This window comes from Colletotrichum higginsianum, chromosome 3 (assembly GCF_001672515.1).
Source record: "Colletotrichum higginsianum IMI 349063 chromosome 3, whole genome shotgun sequence".
NCBI lineage: Eukaryota > Fungi > Ascomycota > Sordariomycetes > Glomerellales > Glomerellaceae > Colletotrichum > Colletotrichum higginsianum.
Window position 1 is genome coordinate 5,252,675 of NC_030956.1, and position 17,795 is coordinate 5,270,469.

Sequence of the window (17,795 nt, forward strand, 5' to 3'; positions counted from 1 at the left end):
TGTTGGGAGTAGGAGGGAGCTCATCAGAGGCTTCGCCATAGAGACAGGCCATAACCCTGTCCATTTCCAACCACTTCTGATGTTCTGCATCGTCATACCTGCAGTACGAGCCTTCTGATAACAGCCTATAAAGTTCCTCTTGCCTACAATAGTAGAGTCATTCCACTGACTAAGGTATCCAAGCTCCTTCCTATAGGCTGCCTTTACAGGGCTGAAGACTGACTGGTCAAGTGGCTGGAGCACATGGGAGGTATGTGGTGGTAGGAACAATAGATGGATGTTATTAATATAGCAGAGCCACATAAAGTCCGTCGTTGTGTGACTCCCATGGCCATCAACAACCAGCAGTCTGGCCTCCTCCTTGCCCTCCTGGCCCTCCTTGCCCTGGGAGGCAGTCTGAGGGATAGTCTGAGGGATGAAGACCTTCTGCAGCCATTCAACTGCAGTGTCGTCTGTAGTCCATCCATTCTCTGTTGCAGTGAACTGCCATCCTTCATAAGGGCCAAGGTCTAGAGGAAACCACTGCTGCTGGACTGTCTTGCCCTTATATATAATGAGGGGATCAAGGGCATGGCCCAGGGCAGAGATGCATTCGATGATGGATACCCATGCCCTTGATCCAGGCTGTTTCTTGCGTACAGACTTCGTCTCAGACATGCCCAGCACCAGCCCATTAGATCCCTGGCCCTCAAGGATACCAGTCTCATCCATGTTGTATCTATTGGATGGTTTAATGCCCTTGACCTCTGGTATGGCGAGGAGTTTGAACCAGTCCCTGATAACCTCAGTAGATGCTCCATTAACACGTCTAGAGTCAATAAGGCGACTTCTCTGGACCTTGATAGATGGGTTTCTCTTTAGAAAGGCATGGATCCAGCCCTTTCCTATAGGCTCCTTGTCCCCCATAGCACAGAGGATTCGTTCTGCGAATGCCCTCACTTGTTGATGGGTTGGGGCAACACCAAGGGCATGCTGGATTCGCACCCATTCAGCCAACTTAGCCTCCTGGTCAGGGGAAAGCCTCTGAAGGTCTGAAAATGCTGCTGCCCTTGCCTGGGTGCCTGTGAGACGGTTGTGGAGGGTGGTAATTGGGATGCCATATTCGCGGGCTGCCTTCCTTAGGCTTTGGCCGTCTGAAACAGCCTGGATTGCCTGATTGACTTCATACTCGGTATACTGGGCCATAAGGCAGGAATAAAGGTCCTCTGAAAAAATGAGGTTATTTGCATAAGGTATGAAATTGTTGTGATAGTTCGAAGTTGGAGGAAGTAGGAGGCTGGTGGTGGGGTTGAGGCATTTTTAGGTGTTCCAAATGAGGGGGTGTTCCAAAAGTGGGTATGTTGACTTAATCTTCAAACCATCAAGATCTCAACCCCCCCTCAATAGTAACTCCGCATGGCATCCTTGTACGACTCGCCTCCCTTGAGGTGCAGATCGAAACTATTCTGGACGTCGAGGACCTGCCGGATATGCTCCATGCCGAGCGGCTCGCCCTTGTTGACGGCCAGCGCCTGCGCGGTGCGGACCGTGTTCTTAATCTGCCGGCCGTTGAGGTCGTGCTTCGCGAGGCTCTCGTAGTCGTCGTCGCTGAAGGGACGGAGGTCGACCCCTTCGAGAACGCGGACGAGCTCGACAAAGATGCGGAAGATGGACTTCTTGGCCCGCTGCGTGAGGCTCTCGTAGCGCAGGGCGATGTGGATGCGCGACTGGAACGCGTCGTCAAAGGTCTGTCGTCAAAGTCAGCGGTTACGTGCGAAAGACAAGCCAAAAAACAAAGGTGGATGAATGTGCCCTGAAGGAGAAAGGACGTACCTCGACTCGGTTCGTCGTCAGGAACAGAATCCCCTGGAAGTACTCCAGCTGACGCAGGAAGATGCTAACCAGCGCGTTGCGGGCGATCTCGTGCAGGTTCCTCTTCTCGAGGAACACGTCGGCCTCGTCAAGGAGGAGGATGGCGCCCCAGGCGTGGCAGATGTCGAGGATCTTCTGCAGCTCCGCCTCGAGGTATCGCGAGTCGGTGCCCAGCTCTCCGGCCGAGGCCATGTAGAGCGGGCACTTGAGCAGCTCGCTGATGCCCTCGGCTGTGAGCGTCTTTCCCGTGCCAGGGGGCCCATGGAGCACGGCTACATCAAAAGGAGGGTCAGAGATGACGAGAAACAGACGGAGAAGGATATATAGCACCGAGCCCTTACCGACAAGCCCCTTTCCTTTGCCTTGAATCACGTCGTCGATGCTCTCGGCGGCGTGGTACTTGTGGGACTCGACCAGCGCCTATGATTCTTTCACATCAGCCTCAAACGCCCTGATCAAGGGGAACTGTAGTAAACTCGCCTTGACAATGTCCTTCTGCTTGGGCTCCAGCACCAAAGACTCGTATGCGCTGTCGTTCCATTGGATGTCTGTGATACCAGAGACAGTGAACTCGAGCCACAGCTTCTCTGAAAATGAGAAACCCAGCACTACGGACGATGCGATGAGGTAGTCCTCCGCGGAGAACTCGGGCGGCTCCTTTGACTTCTCGCCGTTCTCGGACAGGCCGTCACTCTTCACCTCCTCGACTCGCTCGAGCGGCTCCGCTGGCGCAGACTCCTCGACGTCAGATTTCGGGACCCGAATCATGCGGACGTTGCCCTTGGGGTCGCGCACGACCTTGGTCACCATCTTCCCGCAGGCGTCATCATCGCTTCCGCATCTATTGTCAGAGTCTGAGGCTTGGCCGCATGCCTTCTCGTTGTCGTCATCCTCATCCTCCGAGTCGGAGAGGACGTCGTGGTCCCGAGGCCGGACGACGGAGACCTGGTAGTTGGGGTTGATGCGGCGGTGGATGGCCGGGTCGACCATGACGCGCCCGTTGACGTTGACCTTGACGACGGCCTTCTTCTTCTTGTAGTAGGCCAGCCCTTGGTGGCTCCGGTAGTTCACGCCGCCGAGCTGCACGAACTTCTTGCCTCGCTCGACCAGGGCGGCCTTGATGGCCTCCTTGTCCTTGTGGAAGTCGAGGGGAAAGGCGCTGAGGCTGCTGATCTTTCGGGCCCCTCGAAACTCTGGGACCTCTTCGCAGAGAGTGCCGTAGCCGAATTGCTTGCCGTCGAACTCGAGATACTGTCCAAGTGTGAGCTATCACTGTGTGTAGACAGTGGCAAGAAAAGGCCAAAGCGAAGCTGGGTGATACTCACTTTGCCATCAACCCAGTAGAACTCTCCCTTGGTCATGCTGTTCAGCTTCTCTGCCTGCTCCACCTTGAACACCCGAGGCTCGTCGGGCGACCCGTAGGTCGTCGTGTAGATGAGCGTGTTGGGCTTGTAAAGCGCCCAAAGCAGGTCGAACGTGATGAGCCCGTTTTCCAGCATGGGGTAGAGACTATAAAGAGACGTGATGAGTAGCCATTCCCGGTGCACGCGCGCGCGCGCGCGTCAATTCAACGTACCTCTTCTTGATGTGAGCATAATCCTTGTCGAGATACTTGAGAAGAACCTTGAGATGCTGCCGCTTCGTCTTGATGTGCTTCTTCTGCTTCTTACGGTCCTTCTTGTCCGCGCCCACCGCCGGCATTTTCTTGAGCTTCTTGCCGTACTTTCGCAAGTCTTCCAGGTAACTGAGGCTCTATCAGTGACACAGCTCACGGAAAAAAACAAGAAAAGATTGCTTACAGAAACAGCATGTTGGGGTCGAGCTTGGGCGTCTCATCGACCAGGCTGACGCCCTTGATGTTGCCCATGACCTCCTGCAGACACTCGCGCAGGACCTTGCTCTTCACGTCGACGAGCGTGGCGCTGTACTTCCCCTCCCAGTCAAAGGTCCGCCTGATCTGGAGCACGTAGGCGTCGTACAGCGTGTCCGAGGTGGTCGCCGCCGTGTCCTGGAGCTTGTACTGGTGGATGGCGCTATCCCAGACCTGGTCGACCCGCTTGAAGTCCAGCTTCGGCCTCTTCCTGGACGACGACGACGACGGCTGGGCCTGCCGACCCCGCGTCCGGAGTCTGCTGCCGAACATGGGGTTCTCGCCAAGACCGCCGTCGCCCACGCCGAGGTTGCCACGCCTCGGAGGCGGAGGCCAGAAAGATGGCTGGTTACTGTTGTTGCTGCCGCCGAGCGCCATGGAGCCGTTGACGCGTTGCCATTGTTGGAACAGCTGCATCTGCTGAGCCGTCATTGGGACCTTGGTCAGACCGTCGTCCGAGTCGCTATCCTCGGCACCACTGTCGTCCGATGAGTCCGAGTCCGTGTCAGACGAGGAGGATGAGGAAGCGGACAGGGAGGGATCGCGCTTTTTGGAAGATTTGCTCTTCTTGGTAGAGCGGGAAGTGGAGGGCCGAGTCTTCTTGGTCGCAGTGTTAACAGAGTGCTTTCTCGATTTGGTCTTGCGTTTGGACACTTCCTCCTCCGAGTCGGACGAGTCTGAATCGGAGTCGGACGAAGTATCATCATCGTCGGATCGGTGGTGGCCATCGTCTTCCGTAGTAGATTCAGACGAGTCCTCCTCGTTACGAGCAACTTTCTTGTGCTTCTTCTCCCTCTTTTTGAACTGCTTCTTGGCCTTCTTCTTTGCCGCCTTCTTCTTTCCGCCTTTGGTGTTTTCAGAAGACTTGACTCGACGAGCAGGGGCGACGGCGGTGGCGACCGAGTCTTTGACGGAGCCCACTTCATCGGCGGGCACGGAATCGGCCGGGGCGTATTGGTCTGTGAGGGTGGCCTCCTGGGAACTCATTGTGGGTAGTGTCATGGCGAGCGATAGTGATGAATGACCGAGGGAGCCCAAGAAAGTGACGGTAGAGAAAACGTTGTATGGCCTGTCTTACTAGGGGTCGAAGAGCCTTGAGGGTCGACAGAGTGGCGACAGAATCCAGTGAATTCGCTGACTCTGTAGGGATTGTCCAAGAACTGACCGGTGGGTAAGGGGCTGTGTCAGTCTTTTATCTCTCTTGAGGTACGAGGGAGCGGTTTGAGATGATGGCTGTCAGCTGGAGCTGCATTGAGGGCTAATTTTCGGTATGTCCAGCCGGCTGACGATGACTCGATTGATGTGAAGGTGAAGTGGTTTCTCCAAGAAAGAAAAGCAGCCGTCACCCAGGTGTAGGTTGTCATGGGTCTTTTTACTGAAGGCTTTCTTCGCCCACTATGTCATATGTAACCCGGCTACTTCATGAGACTTCCAAAGAGGAGAGGCCATGTACCTCCTCAGTACAGGTCTTCCTACTACCTTGAGGTGTCTTTCTTCGATGCTGGGCCTTGTGCAAGGCCAGGCCAGGCAGATAAGGCGTTCCACGACTCTTAGCTGCCTGCGTCAGATGACCGAAAAGGGGCCACTGCATCTGCATTAGCTGGGAGGTAAAAGGAGCTAGAAAGAGGTGGGTGGTGTTGCTGATGGTATCATGCCGCCTGGCGTCATTTTCGGCCGCTGGAGTTTTTGTGTGTGTGTGTGTGTGTGCTTTGTTACTTTTCGCCATGTAGCGGTCGTCTGTGAGAGACAAGATCTTATCGTATTCATTTCGTCTTTCTTGTTCTTAACGGTATGTACCTGAGAGATCTTAGGAGGGAAAGCCTTGGCTACGTATCCCAGTCCCTGGGAGACAGATACGACGACCTAGACTAAAAAAAGGAAGCATGTATTGAGATGTACTGAACCTCTTTCAGGTGGACTTTGGCCCCCGAGGTACAGTGATAATACTCCATTTCCAAAGTCCCTTCAGGGTAAGCAGGATGGCTGCAAGTGATGAACGTGGGGAACCTGGGGACGAAACCCCCCGGGGCTCTTTTGGAAGGCTGCAGCGCTCATCTGCGGCCAGTCATGAGCCGCCCGCCTCAAAACTCTTGTGATAGGACACCAAGAGCCAAAGGCGCCTGAAATGCGTTGCCTAGGAGTGCGAGTGGACTGTTGGTTGCGAACCATCAGACTCTTGGCAATCAGCCTCGTCCCAGGCAGCAGATCTGAGACAAGTCAGTGACAGAAAACAAAGGCTACGGTCCAGAGATGGCACAGCAAACAACGTGCCTTTGTAGGCGACGATCCCACGCGTTTCCCTGGTTTCGTTTACGATCTTGACCATGTCTTTCTCTTTCTTGGTCCTGAGACAATGCAGCAGGGCATCCGGGACACATGGGGGGGCGACTGCTCTACATTTCCTGCGCAACCCTTTGGCATCTTAGCCGTTGCGTGTCCTGCATGCATATGCATGTCCACTGGACTGCTGCGAGGCGCCCCAAAAACGTATGGCGGATAAGCGTGCCAGGTCGCACTGCCCAGCCATGTCCAGGATGAGGCGCTTGGTTCTGTGATTGGGTCTAAGAGGAATGTGTGCTGTGGCTAGTTGCCTCTCGCCCCAGTCAGACAATGACCGATGCCGGACTCGTTGATAGTGGAACGTTGGCCTGCTTTACAAGGCCTGTTGGGTGAATCACTGGTGCTCTCGACATCTGGCCAGCCCCTGTGTTGGACCATGCCCATGTAGATTCGCGCAAGTTTGGCAAACGTTGAAAGTGACAGTTGATTCCTACCAATTCGAGTTCGGTCAGCTTGCCCAATGTCAAAATCCCCGCCAGCATTTTCCACCATGTAAACTCCGCCGCCGTCAGCCCCCCTGTCTTGACACAACGACACTGATGAGTGGATATCGGTAGCAACTCGCGCGCGTACTGTAATACATTTGCCAGTTGACCACGATCTTGTTCCTTGGCGTCTAGCTTGAAAATGGCCATGTCAAGAGGGCGGAGTTTGGTGCATCTCCACTCATACATACGCGGAACCCAATCCCTTGAACTGAGTCATTAGGCTTCAAGTGGCGATTGCGTCAACTCGGAGATTAGCGCGTTCCCTTTATAGCGCTCGCAATCCACCTTTCCCTCGTACTTTATGATTTGGTTTCCGAGATTTGCTGCAGGACTCGCCGTTCTTTAGGGTCAAAAAGAAAGCCTTAAATTCAAGCTAGCGACTGTAATCCATCTATCAACGCCGCCATTCCCTTCGCTTTGCTATGGATTTGTTGCGCAATTTCCATGTGCCTATCTACCAGTTACAAGCATTGGTCAACGCAAAAGCTTAGCGGTGGGTCTCTTTCTTGTGTGATGCCTGTCATGTCACGATATACTCGTGGCGTTGTGAGGCTCAGCCCAGCTAAGCTCCATGTCAGGTGACTGCTCTTAGGGATCGTATTTCTTCGAGCCGTAGCTTCCAACCCACCTCACCGTTTCTCAATTCAAGCACTTTCCACACTTTCGGGCCCTATGCCTAGCTGTGTGCGCTAGCTCGTGAGAATGCCTCTGTAGGTAACGAGGGCAAAATTCCACATAGCATGTGCTAATCGCGTATTCTTGACCAATCTATCATATCATCCTTGGCTGAAACCTTGGGATACGAAGAACGAACTCGTTTGGCAATAGAAACTCCCCGACTGGACTTTGAATGCCAAATAACTACGCAAGGCATCCTTTCCCCCCATGTGCAGGCTTCACAGTTGGAAAGTCCCCGTTGAGCTTCAGCAGGAGACTGATGTGGCTTCATAAGTGGCGGGATTTTTGAATGTAGGAAGATGACATGGTCGCAGTCGGGTGATCTGCTCGCTTATTAATCATTTTTTTGAGAAAGAAAATGCATTAGGCTACTAACGCTGTTATAAAATGTGACACTTGTAAGAGTCAAGATTCTAGTGATAAGCCCCTGTGAAATGATTAGAAAACTACAATGTTGTAGATTTGAAACCTTGTAACAGCATAATGTTACGCATGATGTTTTACTGCTTTAAACATAAAACGATAGCCTATTGATTAGTGATTGCTATTGACTCAGGACGTTACAAAAATTACCCTAAAAGTAATCCATGACATAGAGAGCTTCTATCAACAGAAAGAAACACTATAAGAAGATCGACACTGCCAGATCGAATACATCATGGACATCACTTTAAATACAATATCAACTTATTCTCAATCAAATTTCATTAGGAACCTACCTTTCTTTAACAATTAAGATGAAGTCCTTTACTCAGGCTCTATTTTTCTACATCTTCATTGTCGCTAGCGTTCAGGCAGCATGCACCTTAGAAACCCCTGGTACTGAGGGCTTTGAAGGCGGCAATTGCAGGTCTGGTAGGACGAAATGCCAGTCCGATACGGGCGGAGCAAGCATTCTCTGCTGCGATGACTCTAGCTGCAAGTAAATGGCTCAGAATCTTACCTATGCCAGGTGCTTCAGTACGACGTCAAGACCCCATTCCTTGATTTGCAGCTGATGTTGTTCACAGGAAAACGCCAAGCTCTAAGATATAGCCTGTCTAAATCACCTCCTCTGTACCTTGGACAACAAGAAGGAGGCCGATGTTACAACCCAAAATCGGTTGGTGACTGACGCAGCCTGAAGCAACCCCTGGCAAGAACAACAGGACAGAGAGACACTCATGTATGCAGGCGCGCGGCGCAAGCTGAAGGACAGAACAGAAGAACTAGAGAAGGTCACGCAATAGATCAGTTAGGATTACCAGGCTCAACGCTCAGATAGAAACATATCGACATTCAGCCAATCTCTATTCTTGTTTGACTAAGTCTATCTTTAAGTTTTATGCTTTGGAAACAACAGTCAGCAATCAAGAAAGTCGAGAATTTGTCAGCAAGCGTACCGATAGAAGTCTGCCTTTGACTCCGTGACGATGTCAACTTGTAGAGCTACCCTTGTTGGCTTGAAATTGGTGTTGGTCTCTTCGGGACTTCGGCATCGTTCCCACCACTCAAAGCCGACTATAAGTTCCGGGCTTTGGCTCCGATTTTGTTGTGCTCGGCACCATTGCCGGTTTTAGAATTAATTTCGTGGAAGCTCGGTCACACCGCACTTCCTACTGTGCGCCTCGATAACCATCATCAATAAAGAGTGGAGGATGATTTGCAACCTGGTCTGGAACTATACGCGCTATACTCGTATAGTGCTATCTCGGGGTCCCCTGCACTCTGCATTTTAAGCATAGTGGCTACAGGAGTTCGCTTTGAAGGACGGTAATGCCAACCATCCGTTAATGAGCCCATCTTCTCCACCATCCGCATCCGTGTATAAGGCCATCTCAGGCACCCAGGGTGGCGCAGACAAGAATCCAGCTCTAGTGGCAGCGCAGACTCTAGCGGCGTGCCCGGGTGTCGGGCTCGTTTGACTACATCTTGGAAGACTATATAACGTTGAGCGGCATTCGTCTCATGGTGATTTGAGCTAAGCAGAATACACAACCATCTTCATTTTTAGGGTCAACAAAACAGAACTACGCCATGCTATCTCGATCCACGTTTGTGGCCTTGCTGCTATCCGGCCGTGTCATGGCCGCTGCGACGTGCAAAACCACTCCCTCCGATGCGAGCTGGCCAAGCACCGACGACTGGAACAGTTTCAACCAATCTCTGGGGGGGGCTCTGATAAAAACCCAGCCTATTGCAGCTTCGTGCTACGAGAACAGTTCGTTCTCTTCCCCGGTGTCATGCGACGAAGTCAACAGCAACTGGTTCTCTCCCGCCCTCCATGCACGCTTCCCAGAGTCGATTGATTATCCGTACTGGGCCAACAACTCTTGCGTGCCGCCGAGCGACTACGCGTACCAGAATCAGGGATGCGAGCTGGGAGGCTTGCCCGAGTTCATACTCAACGCCACGACTACGGAGCAGGTCGCGACGGCCATGAAGTGGGCCAGTTCACGGAACATCCGAATCGTTCTGAAGGGCACCGGACATGATTTGGTCGGCAGGTGAGTTGACAAGACAAGAGCCGGTTCCCCCAAATAACAACCGAACAAAAATGACTAACGCACGAGCAGGTCCAGCGGCGCCTACTCACTATCGATCTGGACTCATCATTTCCAAAGCATCGAGTTGAACAGCCAGTGGCCGCGTCCGCTTGGCAACGGGACCGAGAATGTGGCCATCGTCGGAAGCGGGTACAACTGGGGACAGATTCTCAACGCTACCGCCGCTGTCGGAAGAACCCTGGTCAGTGGTCAGGTCAGCAACGTTGGCCTCGGAGGCTTCATCGGAGGCGGTGGCCACGGGCCTCTTTCGAGCCACTACGGCTTGGGTGCCGATCAGGTTCTGCAGGCTACGGTAGTCACATCGGCCGGGGAGGTTCTCGTGGCCAACGAGGCTCAGAACCAGGATCTGCTATGGGCTATCCGTGGCGGCGGGCCTGGTCTCTACGGCGCCGTCGTTGAATACGTTCTACGCACGCATCCCAGCCCCGAGAACGTTGTCCTGTCGACCCTTTCCTTTTCAATGGCAGGGAACGACACACAAGCAGCCATCCTTGCCTCCTGGAACGCGCTGGCGACAATCTCTGCAGCTTTGCCGGATCTCATGGACGCTGGTATCGCAGGGTTTGGAAGTGCGTCGACGACCAAAGTCTACACAACATCGTCTGGTGCTCTCGGCCAAGGAATCACGGCCATCTTCACCTTCTTCGGTTACAACACCACGGAGAGAGCAGTCTCCTCTCTTTTGGCCCCCTTGAAGTTGAGCATGCTCGCACATGGCGGGGATGGTGCACTTTCGGTGGACCTTTCGGAACCCGAGGTCTTCTCAACCTACCTCTCCTTCTTCAACGACAATCTCAACATTGTTGAGACGCCAGTTGGACAGATCAGCATTTCCTCCAGCCGCCTTCTTGGTCGCCGCGAGTTGACGGAGATTTCTCTAGACCAGCTGCGTACCCATCTGCAAAGTCTCATGGAAACCCAGGTTGACGGAGCCTCTGCCGCGTTGGTCTATGGATTGCAAGGTGGTAAAGGCCCTCGAGAGGTCCAGGAACATATGCGTGGCGCTCTGAACCCCGCTTGGCGACGAGCCTACATCCACCTTATCAGTGCAGCCTCGAAAGTCAACACAACGGACACAACGCCGCAAGAGGCTTTGGATTCCGCCGCTGCCTGGACCGAGGAAATCCAGGAGGCTGCATGGCGGAAGTGGGCGCCGGGATCGGGCTCGTACATCAACGAAGCCAACCCATTCAACAGCAACTTCCGCGAGGACTTCTACGGGGAGAGCTATGAACGCCTACTGGAGATCAAGAAAAAGTACGACCCCACTGCCAGCTTGTTTGTTTTGTCAGGGGTTGGAAGCGACATGTGGAAGTATGACTTGAACACTGGAAAATTGTGTCCGCAGTAGAGTCGCCGTCAGGTCAACCAACCAGCCAACTTTGGCCTCGAACTTGATTAGTTGATTGGTTGACTGAAGGGCTACAGTATCGTGGTTTTGAGTGGACGACTTCGCTCGGATGGTTCGTTATGTTACTCCGACGGCAACGCTGGTTGAAGACGGGAAGGCGAGGTTACATAGGATTGATTAGGATGGGTCGAGTTTGACACTATCGATAATTAGAATAGCTTCTACCAAAATATGACACCAAACATTTCTTCCTCCGCCAACAGTCAAACGACGAATATCCGGCAGGTATGAGCTGATCTAGATACTTGCCTTGCCGACTCTCGCTCTTTATCTCCGGCTACGAATTCTTTTGTGCTTTCGACATCTGGCCAGCCTCTGGGTTGAACCCTGCCTTGAGTCGCACAAGTTTGGCGAAGGTTGCAATTGACAGTTGACAAAGTAACAAAGGGGTGATGTGTTGACTATTTTTGTTTTTATTGGCCCGATTCCTACTATTGAATATAAACATTGCTAGGAGCTAGTCGGAAGATTTGGCCAGCGGGAGCAAAGATCTGCTCCACTGTCATCATGATATTGTCTTGTTCAGGAAGCCCGCATTTTGCGGATTCGTTCTGATAACTAAACATTGAGACGATTCGAAGTTTGTTGATTGGACCGTCAGGAGTGTAAGGCTGGGGAAGTAGACACCACTGTAAATCATCGTCGAAAACATGGAGGAACGAGAAATTAAGTTTTACTAGTTGTGCTATCTGGACTATATTGTCGTCGAGTAGCCCATCTGCAGTAGGGATACGACGTGGCAGCTAGCTGCATGGCCGTTGGAAGAAATCTTTACACGCCATGTGGCGAAGAGGTATTCAGGTTGTCGAACGCGGTGGCGCTGACGGGGGTAATCTAGAGGAGGTTGCAGAGAAGACCGCCAAGGTTAAGCTTGTTGAGGACACCGCCAGCGAGGCCAGTGACGATGGGCAGGAGGCCCTTGAGGACCTCAAGGAGGAGGCCAATGACGCCGCCAAGGACGGAGAAGACAATCTCAAGGAGGCCGTCGACCAGGCCGTTGAGAGTGGTGAGAAGCTGGAAGACAACAGAGAGGAGAACGAAGACGAGAGGACCGAGGAGGTCAAAGATGCCTGGTTGACCCGCGTTAGCAACACCATCACAGGATATTGGCGGGGCATGGGGGAAACTTACTGATTCCGAGGACCTTGATGACGTTCTTCAAGGCGTAGATGATGTCGAACACGAGCTCGAGGACGAGGCTGATGATCTCCTTCTTCTCCTCGCCGACGATCTCGACGGACTCGCCGAGGAGCTCGATGACTTCGCCAACGAGCTTGTGGACGAGGCTGACGATGGTGGTGACCTCGGTCTTGACGAGTTTGATGATGGCCTCCTTCTTCTCGGCGACCTGGCCACCGGCGACGCCGTCGACGGTGGAGTTGATGGCGCCGCAGTGCTTCTTGACGATGACAACGGTCTCCTGGACCTTGGTGTAGACGACCTTGCCGCGTCTGTCGAGGATCTCGGTCGCGGGTGTCTTGGGGAGCGTGGGGAGCGCGGGGAGCTTGGGAACCTCAGGGACGTTGACGGCGACGTCCGGGACCTTGGGGACCTCGACTTCAACGTCGGGGAGCAGGCCGTTGGTCGGGGCCGCGTAGGTGGTCGCGAGGAGCGAGGAGAGGGCGACGAGACCGATGTTGAGGAACTTCATGGTTGCGGTGGTTGAAGGAGTTTGGGATTAAGAAATAAAGAGTGTGAGATAGTTGGAGATACTGGCGTAACGAACGAAGAGAGAGAGATAGTACCAAAAGCTTCTGAAAAGAATGACTGAGTGAGAACGCTGATGCCGAGAAGGGAGAAGAGAGGTTGTATTCCGGGTGAGTTGGCGGCGGCTTAAGTATCTGACGAACTCGACTGGAGAGAAGTTGACGGGACCAACACTGCCCGTCGTTGATTCATGAGTCTGTCCCATCCCATGGGCAGATTTCACTACCGCCCGCATCAATTCCCCGACGCTGCCGATCCCACTCCCCGCCGGCATTCCCTTTGCAGGTCGAAATCTTCCACTTGATGGAGAGGCCCTAGGCGGTTCCCCTGCTTCGTCGAATCCGACTTCCCTTGGCTGCCTCCATTCGCCGCATACCCTTGACGGAGGGTCGTCATTGCACGATTCCGTCTTTTCTGTCAAATGTCAAGATGGACACTCGAAGCGGACCTCGAATAGCAGCTATTCCCGCTTGGGGTTGGGTTGGTGAGAGGAGCGTCCGTATCCAGCCCTTGATGCTGACGATCCCAACACCCCCGGAACATCCGCGACAATGTCAGAACGTTTAGCTAGTGCGCAGCGACGAGATTAAACTTGGCGCGGGTTCTGTATGCCGACAGGCCATGGCTCGTGTCCCGAAGGTTAATAGAGACGAGCTAGACATGTTTTGTCCGCCCTACGCCACGGCAAACGGGCACGGCGTGGGCTAGGCCAAACTAGACGAGCAAAGGCACGCTGGCCTGGCTCCTTTTGGATGGGAAACATTGTTTTAGAGGGCGTCGGGAGGCCTAGATCCCCATAGATCTGCGGGTTCCACGCGCTCCCTTGGCAGGGGGAGACTGAAGATCGTCATTTTGGAACCACAACTCAATGCCGAATTGGGCGTTGACCCTTCTCAACCCTTTTCAACGGCAGCTCATCTCACATGAACTTCCTGGCCGGGCGAGAGGCGGTGAGCTTGTAAACGACCGTTGAAAACGACAACGCCGCAGACCCGGCCCCAGGGCGCCGGATCCCCATCTCATGACTGTCTTGCTATGTCATGGCAGAGCGCACCCCTGTTTTTTCTTTCTTTCAAGCGAACAGCCAGCCGTCGATGGTCATTTTCGTCTCGGGCACCAAGATCGACTAGTTACGTTTGGGAATTGTGGTTTTTTGTTCAACCACCGTTGCCCTGTCGGATCTGACGTCGTGATCCTGGATCAAAAATATCACGGCAGGCGGTAGATGGCTGCTGTGTGAGTTTTGTGCAAATCAAGACGACTTCGTCGATGAGTCAGTCAGTTAGTTGGGGGCAGCCTGTAAGAGGTTAAGCGTCGTGATTCTGGATCACCGAACACTTGTATCCATTCTCTCACCAAGTGAAAAGCGCTGATGATGGTAACTTGTCTGGAGGCGGCGGCCTGGCACAGCTCTTGCGAAAGGCGCATAGCAAAGATGGTTTGGTGAGCCCCTGGCTACTGTGGGCTGTCTGAACACACAAGCTGTGGTCTGTCGAAATTAGGTTAAGTTTCTTGGAGGGAAAGCTCGTGTGGGAATTAAACTTTACGAGCGAATAAGTTTGTGTGTGCAGTCCTTGGTCGTATAATACCTAGCTCAAAGTTGAGTTTGCTTGGGAGAGAGGCCCTGCTCATCTATCATCGCGCAGCAAGGCTACGACGAAGAGCGGTCGTGGCAAACTTCACCTGCGGGCAGCTTAACAGTAAGCCCAGTTTCTCCGTGGAACAGGAGACGATGAGAAGAAAAAAAAGGAAAAAAAGAAAAAAACCCCTGGCGGAAATGCCGACGACTTCTTTCCCCAAGCGAGTGAGTTGGTGTTTTACACCAGATTCGTCTCCACGTGTGTCAAGTTGCCGATCCATCCGCATTGTGTGTGGAGGTAGGTCTCCCAACAGACATGGCAACAATTAGCGAACGCCGTTAATGTTTCGAGGGGGATCGACGGGGAGTTTTGGAGATCAGGGGGGAGGGAGTGCCGAAGTGAGTGGCCGGCGAGAGGCAAAAGATCACCCTCCTCGCTTTCATCCGTGAGGGGGAACAATGCGCTTCCCGAGAGCCTTGGCAAGACATGAGGAATCTTGCCGTGTCTCCGAAGAAAACATTTGACTCTCGGTATCGATCGGCTCCGTCAGTCGTCATCGTGTTTGTAGCTTCTGGGCCAAAGTCGAATACTAATCTGGCACCTCTACACATGTTGCCAGAACGCGCGACTTTGGCCAACCCCCTCCTCCCCCCCCCTTATTGCCGGACACTCGCACCGAGCTTTGGAACCGGCCAAGGTGGGATAAGTTCTTCGCCTGTCTACAGGTAATCCTACATCCCAAGTTCAGCGCAAGGAACGGCTTGCCGAGAGTTCTAAGCATGACAGATGGCAGGTGACATATGACACTCGTCTTGGTGTCATCCAATCCGCCCTTCCCCCCCTTCCTAGTGACCCCCTCAGGTACGCGTTGCACCTCTGTTTTCTCGTCGCCGTCAGCTTCGTCCCATCTCGGCCGATGCGTCAGCATCTAGCACATAACTGAGCCGCAAGTGGGCGAGCTAACTGCGGGAGAGATTCAAGGGGGAGGGGGGAGGGGGGGGGCATGAGTAGTGCAAACGGGGAGAGGCATGCTTGGCACTCGAAACATGATCTGTTCGGGGGGGGGCGTCACGCACTCAAACGAAGCTTCCAAGATGGGTTTCGAAAAGCTTTTCAGTCTTGTTCCCCCTTTCTCTGCAGGGAAGATGGCTGTCTCGGCTGCCGAGGGCCTCAGCAAAGATTGAGTTGCCGCGGAGTCATAGCCACATTTTAGACTGCCTTGCTAATCATCTCCCAGTTGTAGCCTGACTGTGCGGCCCTTGTGGCGCGAGATCCTTGAGGATGATCTGTGGAATTGTTTGATTGATAGAGTTCGGAGGTGCATGTGTTCGTCAAAGGAACTCAATATGATGAAGTGCACGCAGGTTATGACTTCAAACAACACAAAAACTCTCAGTCCAGGTCACTTGAAGAAAGTATCACGATATCCCGCAGAGAGTCTTTCTCTTCCTCGCCCTCGTCGGGTGGGGGTTCTTCTTATCCCCTGGACCAAACTTGTCTCACCGTCCAACTTTCTGGAGTTTATTCTGCCATGCAGTATTATAGGGACCCTCCATTGGGTTTGAACGAGTTCGAGTCGTCCAATCCTATCACGTCAGGCAATGGACGACCTCGGCGCCGTCCAATGTCCAGTGTCACACACAGCCCGCGGACCTTGGCCGATATACCCGGGGACATATCATATTGAAGCGCATATGCGCCATATCGCGTCGTCCTTCCACGCCCCACCACACGTTGACCCTCGCGGGCCTGCTGAAGGTGTCGCGACGTTTCACTTGAGGCGTACGCGATGGGGCCAGTCGGCTGGACGGTTTCGCTGAATCGGGATAGTTGCGTTTGGGAATTTTTCAAAGTTGTCTGGATGTCGGCGGTACTCGCGCGATGACTAGCCAGTGAGCTCCATATGGAGTAGCTGCCAAACAGTTTGCCGCGATGATGGTCTTGAAGTGTTGTTCCCCCTTCTGATGAGGATATATAAAGTCTCACGGTTCTTCGTCCCTAAATCGTGAGCCCGTCTTCTTTATCCAGCATCATCTTGGTCTTCTTCGCCTCTGCTTTCTCTTTCCATCGCCGATTGATTCGTGCGGCTTTTTAAAACTTCTTATTCACTTTTTGTATAACAACCGTTGCCGCTGATCCATAAAAAACCCACGTGGTTGCTTCACTCAGTCAGACTCTTCGGATATCCCCCCCACCACTAAACCACCATCAACATGCTTTCCAAGACCTTTCTTCTGGCCCTCGCCGCCGCCCCCTTCGTTGCTGCTCATGGCAAGGTCGCGGTCGTAACCGGCGACGCAGGCGGCAACGGCACCGCCTTGGCCATCCAGGGAGGTGTCGTGCCAGGCCCGGGTCCCAACCGCAAGGTAGATATAACCGACTCTTTCTCTAATCAGACAAAAGAGAGGAAGAAAAGGGGATAAAAGAAGAAAAAATAAACCCCCATCAGGAAGGCTAATCTCGGCTCGACACAGACTGAACTTGACACCACCGTCTTCAAGAACAAGAACATCATGACGGACGGCCTCGGCAAGACAACAGGCCAAGGCAAGGTCCAGGCCAAAGACATCCAGCAGGTCATGGCGCTGTCCGGCGACACCCTGCCCCAGGTCTCCTCCGTGAACGGCAGCATCTCGGGCACCTACCACGTCGTCACCACCGACGGCGCCGGCCCCATCAACGCAGTCCTCGACCCGACCGGCACCGGCGCCTTCTCGCAGGGCGTCAAGCTCCAGGTCATGCAGCAGGTCCCCGGGAACAAAGGCAACATCAGGCCCAGCGGCAAGGTTCCCGGCGGCAAGCGGTCGCTCTGGGAGAGGGCCCTCAGCGTCATCGTCAAGCGCGCGTCCAATGTCAACATGGACTTTGTAAGCATCTTCCCCTTCTATTCGTTCTTACTACGTATCCGTATCCACGTTTGAGTCGAGAGCACCTCTCGAGTGAAGATCAACTCCACTAACACTTCTCTTTCATAGCCCATGGCCTTTGCGGTGCCCGATGGAACCACGTGCTCTGGTTCCATGGGCGGCCAGAAAAACGTCTGCCTGGTCAAGATTGCCAACAGCAACGGAGCCGGCCCCTTTGGCGGTGTCGTGCCCATCCAGATTGCACCCGCCGCCGGCGCTGCTCCTGCTGCTCCCGCCACTCCCGCTGCACCGGGTGCTAAGCGCAGCGTCGAGTTCCAGGCATAGAAGCGAGGTTGAGGTTTCTTCTTGCTTCGGATGTGTTGAAGTGGGCGAGGAAAATATGGCTGGAGACCCCTGGTGGGAGCCACCAAAAAAATGCTAAAAGGGAAGCGCGTATCATCTGAAATAGCTGCTAGTC

The 17,795-nt window shown here is 53.6% G+C and overlaps 4 protein-coding genes across 4 annotated transcripts; 2 read left to right on the forward strand and 2 right to left on the reverse strand.

Moving 5' to 3' along the window:
* Positions 1–1,379: 1,379 nt before the first annotated feature.
* CH63R_05118 (ATPase) lies at positions 1,380–4,708 on the reverse strand (the record flags this gene model as incomplete). The annotated part of the gene is given in 6 exon segments (XM_018300093.1): positions 1,380–1,727; positions 1,813–2,271; positions 2,287–3,102; positions 3,177–3,360; positions 3,428–3,595; positions 3,651–4,708. The coding sequence occupies 6 exon segments, from the start codon at positions 4,706–4,708 to the stop codon at positions 1,380–1,382; spliced, it is 3,033 nt and encodes a 1,010-aa protein (XP_018161339.1).
* A 4,535-nt stretch (positions 4,709–9,243) lies between these two features.
* CH63R_05119 (FAD-dependent monooxygenase) lies at positions 9,244–11,124 on the forward strand (the record flags this gene model as incomplete). Its single annotated transcript, XM_018300094.1, has 2 exons — positions 9,244–9,713; positions 9,783–11,124. The coding sequence occupies 2 exons, from the start codon at positions 9,244–9,246 to the stop codon at positions 11,122–11,124; spliced, it is 1,812 nt and encodes a 603-aa protein (XP_018161340.1).
* Positions 11,125–12,018: 894 nt separating this feature from the next.
* Positions 12,019–12,835, reverse strand: CH63R_05120 (uncharacterized protein; the record flags this gene model as incomplete). The annotated part of the gene is made up of 2 exons (XM_018300095.1): positions 12,019–12,254; positions 12,316–12,835. The coding sequence occupies 2 exons, from the start codon at positions 12,833–12,835 to the stop codon at positions 12,019–12,021; spliced, it is 756 nt and encodes a 251-aa protein (XP_018161341.1).
* Positions 12,836–16,684: 3,849 nt separating this feature from the next.
* On the forward strand, positions 16,685–17,662 carry CH63R_05121 (Cas1 appressorium specific protein; the record flags this gene model as incomplete). The annotated part of the gene is made up of 3 exons (XM_018300096.1): positions 16,685–16,837; positions 16,946–17,338; positions 17,447–17,662. The coding sequence occupies 3 exons, from the start codon at positions 16,685–16,687 to the stop codon at positions 17,660–17,662; spliced, it is 762 nt and encodes a 253-aa protein (XP_018161342.1).
* Positions 17,663–17,795: the final 133 nt, after the last annotated feature.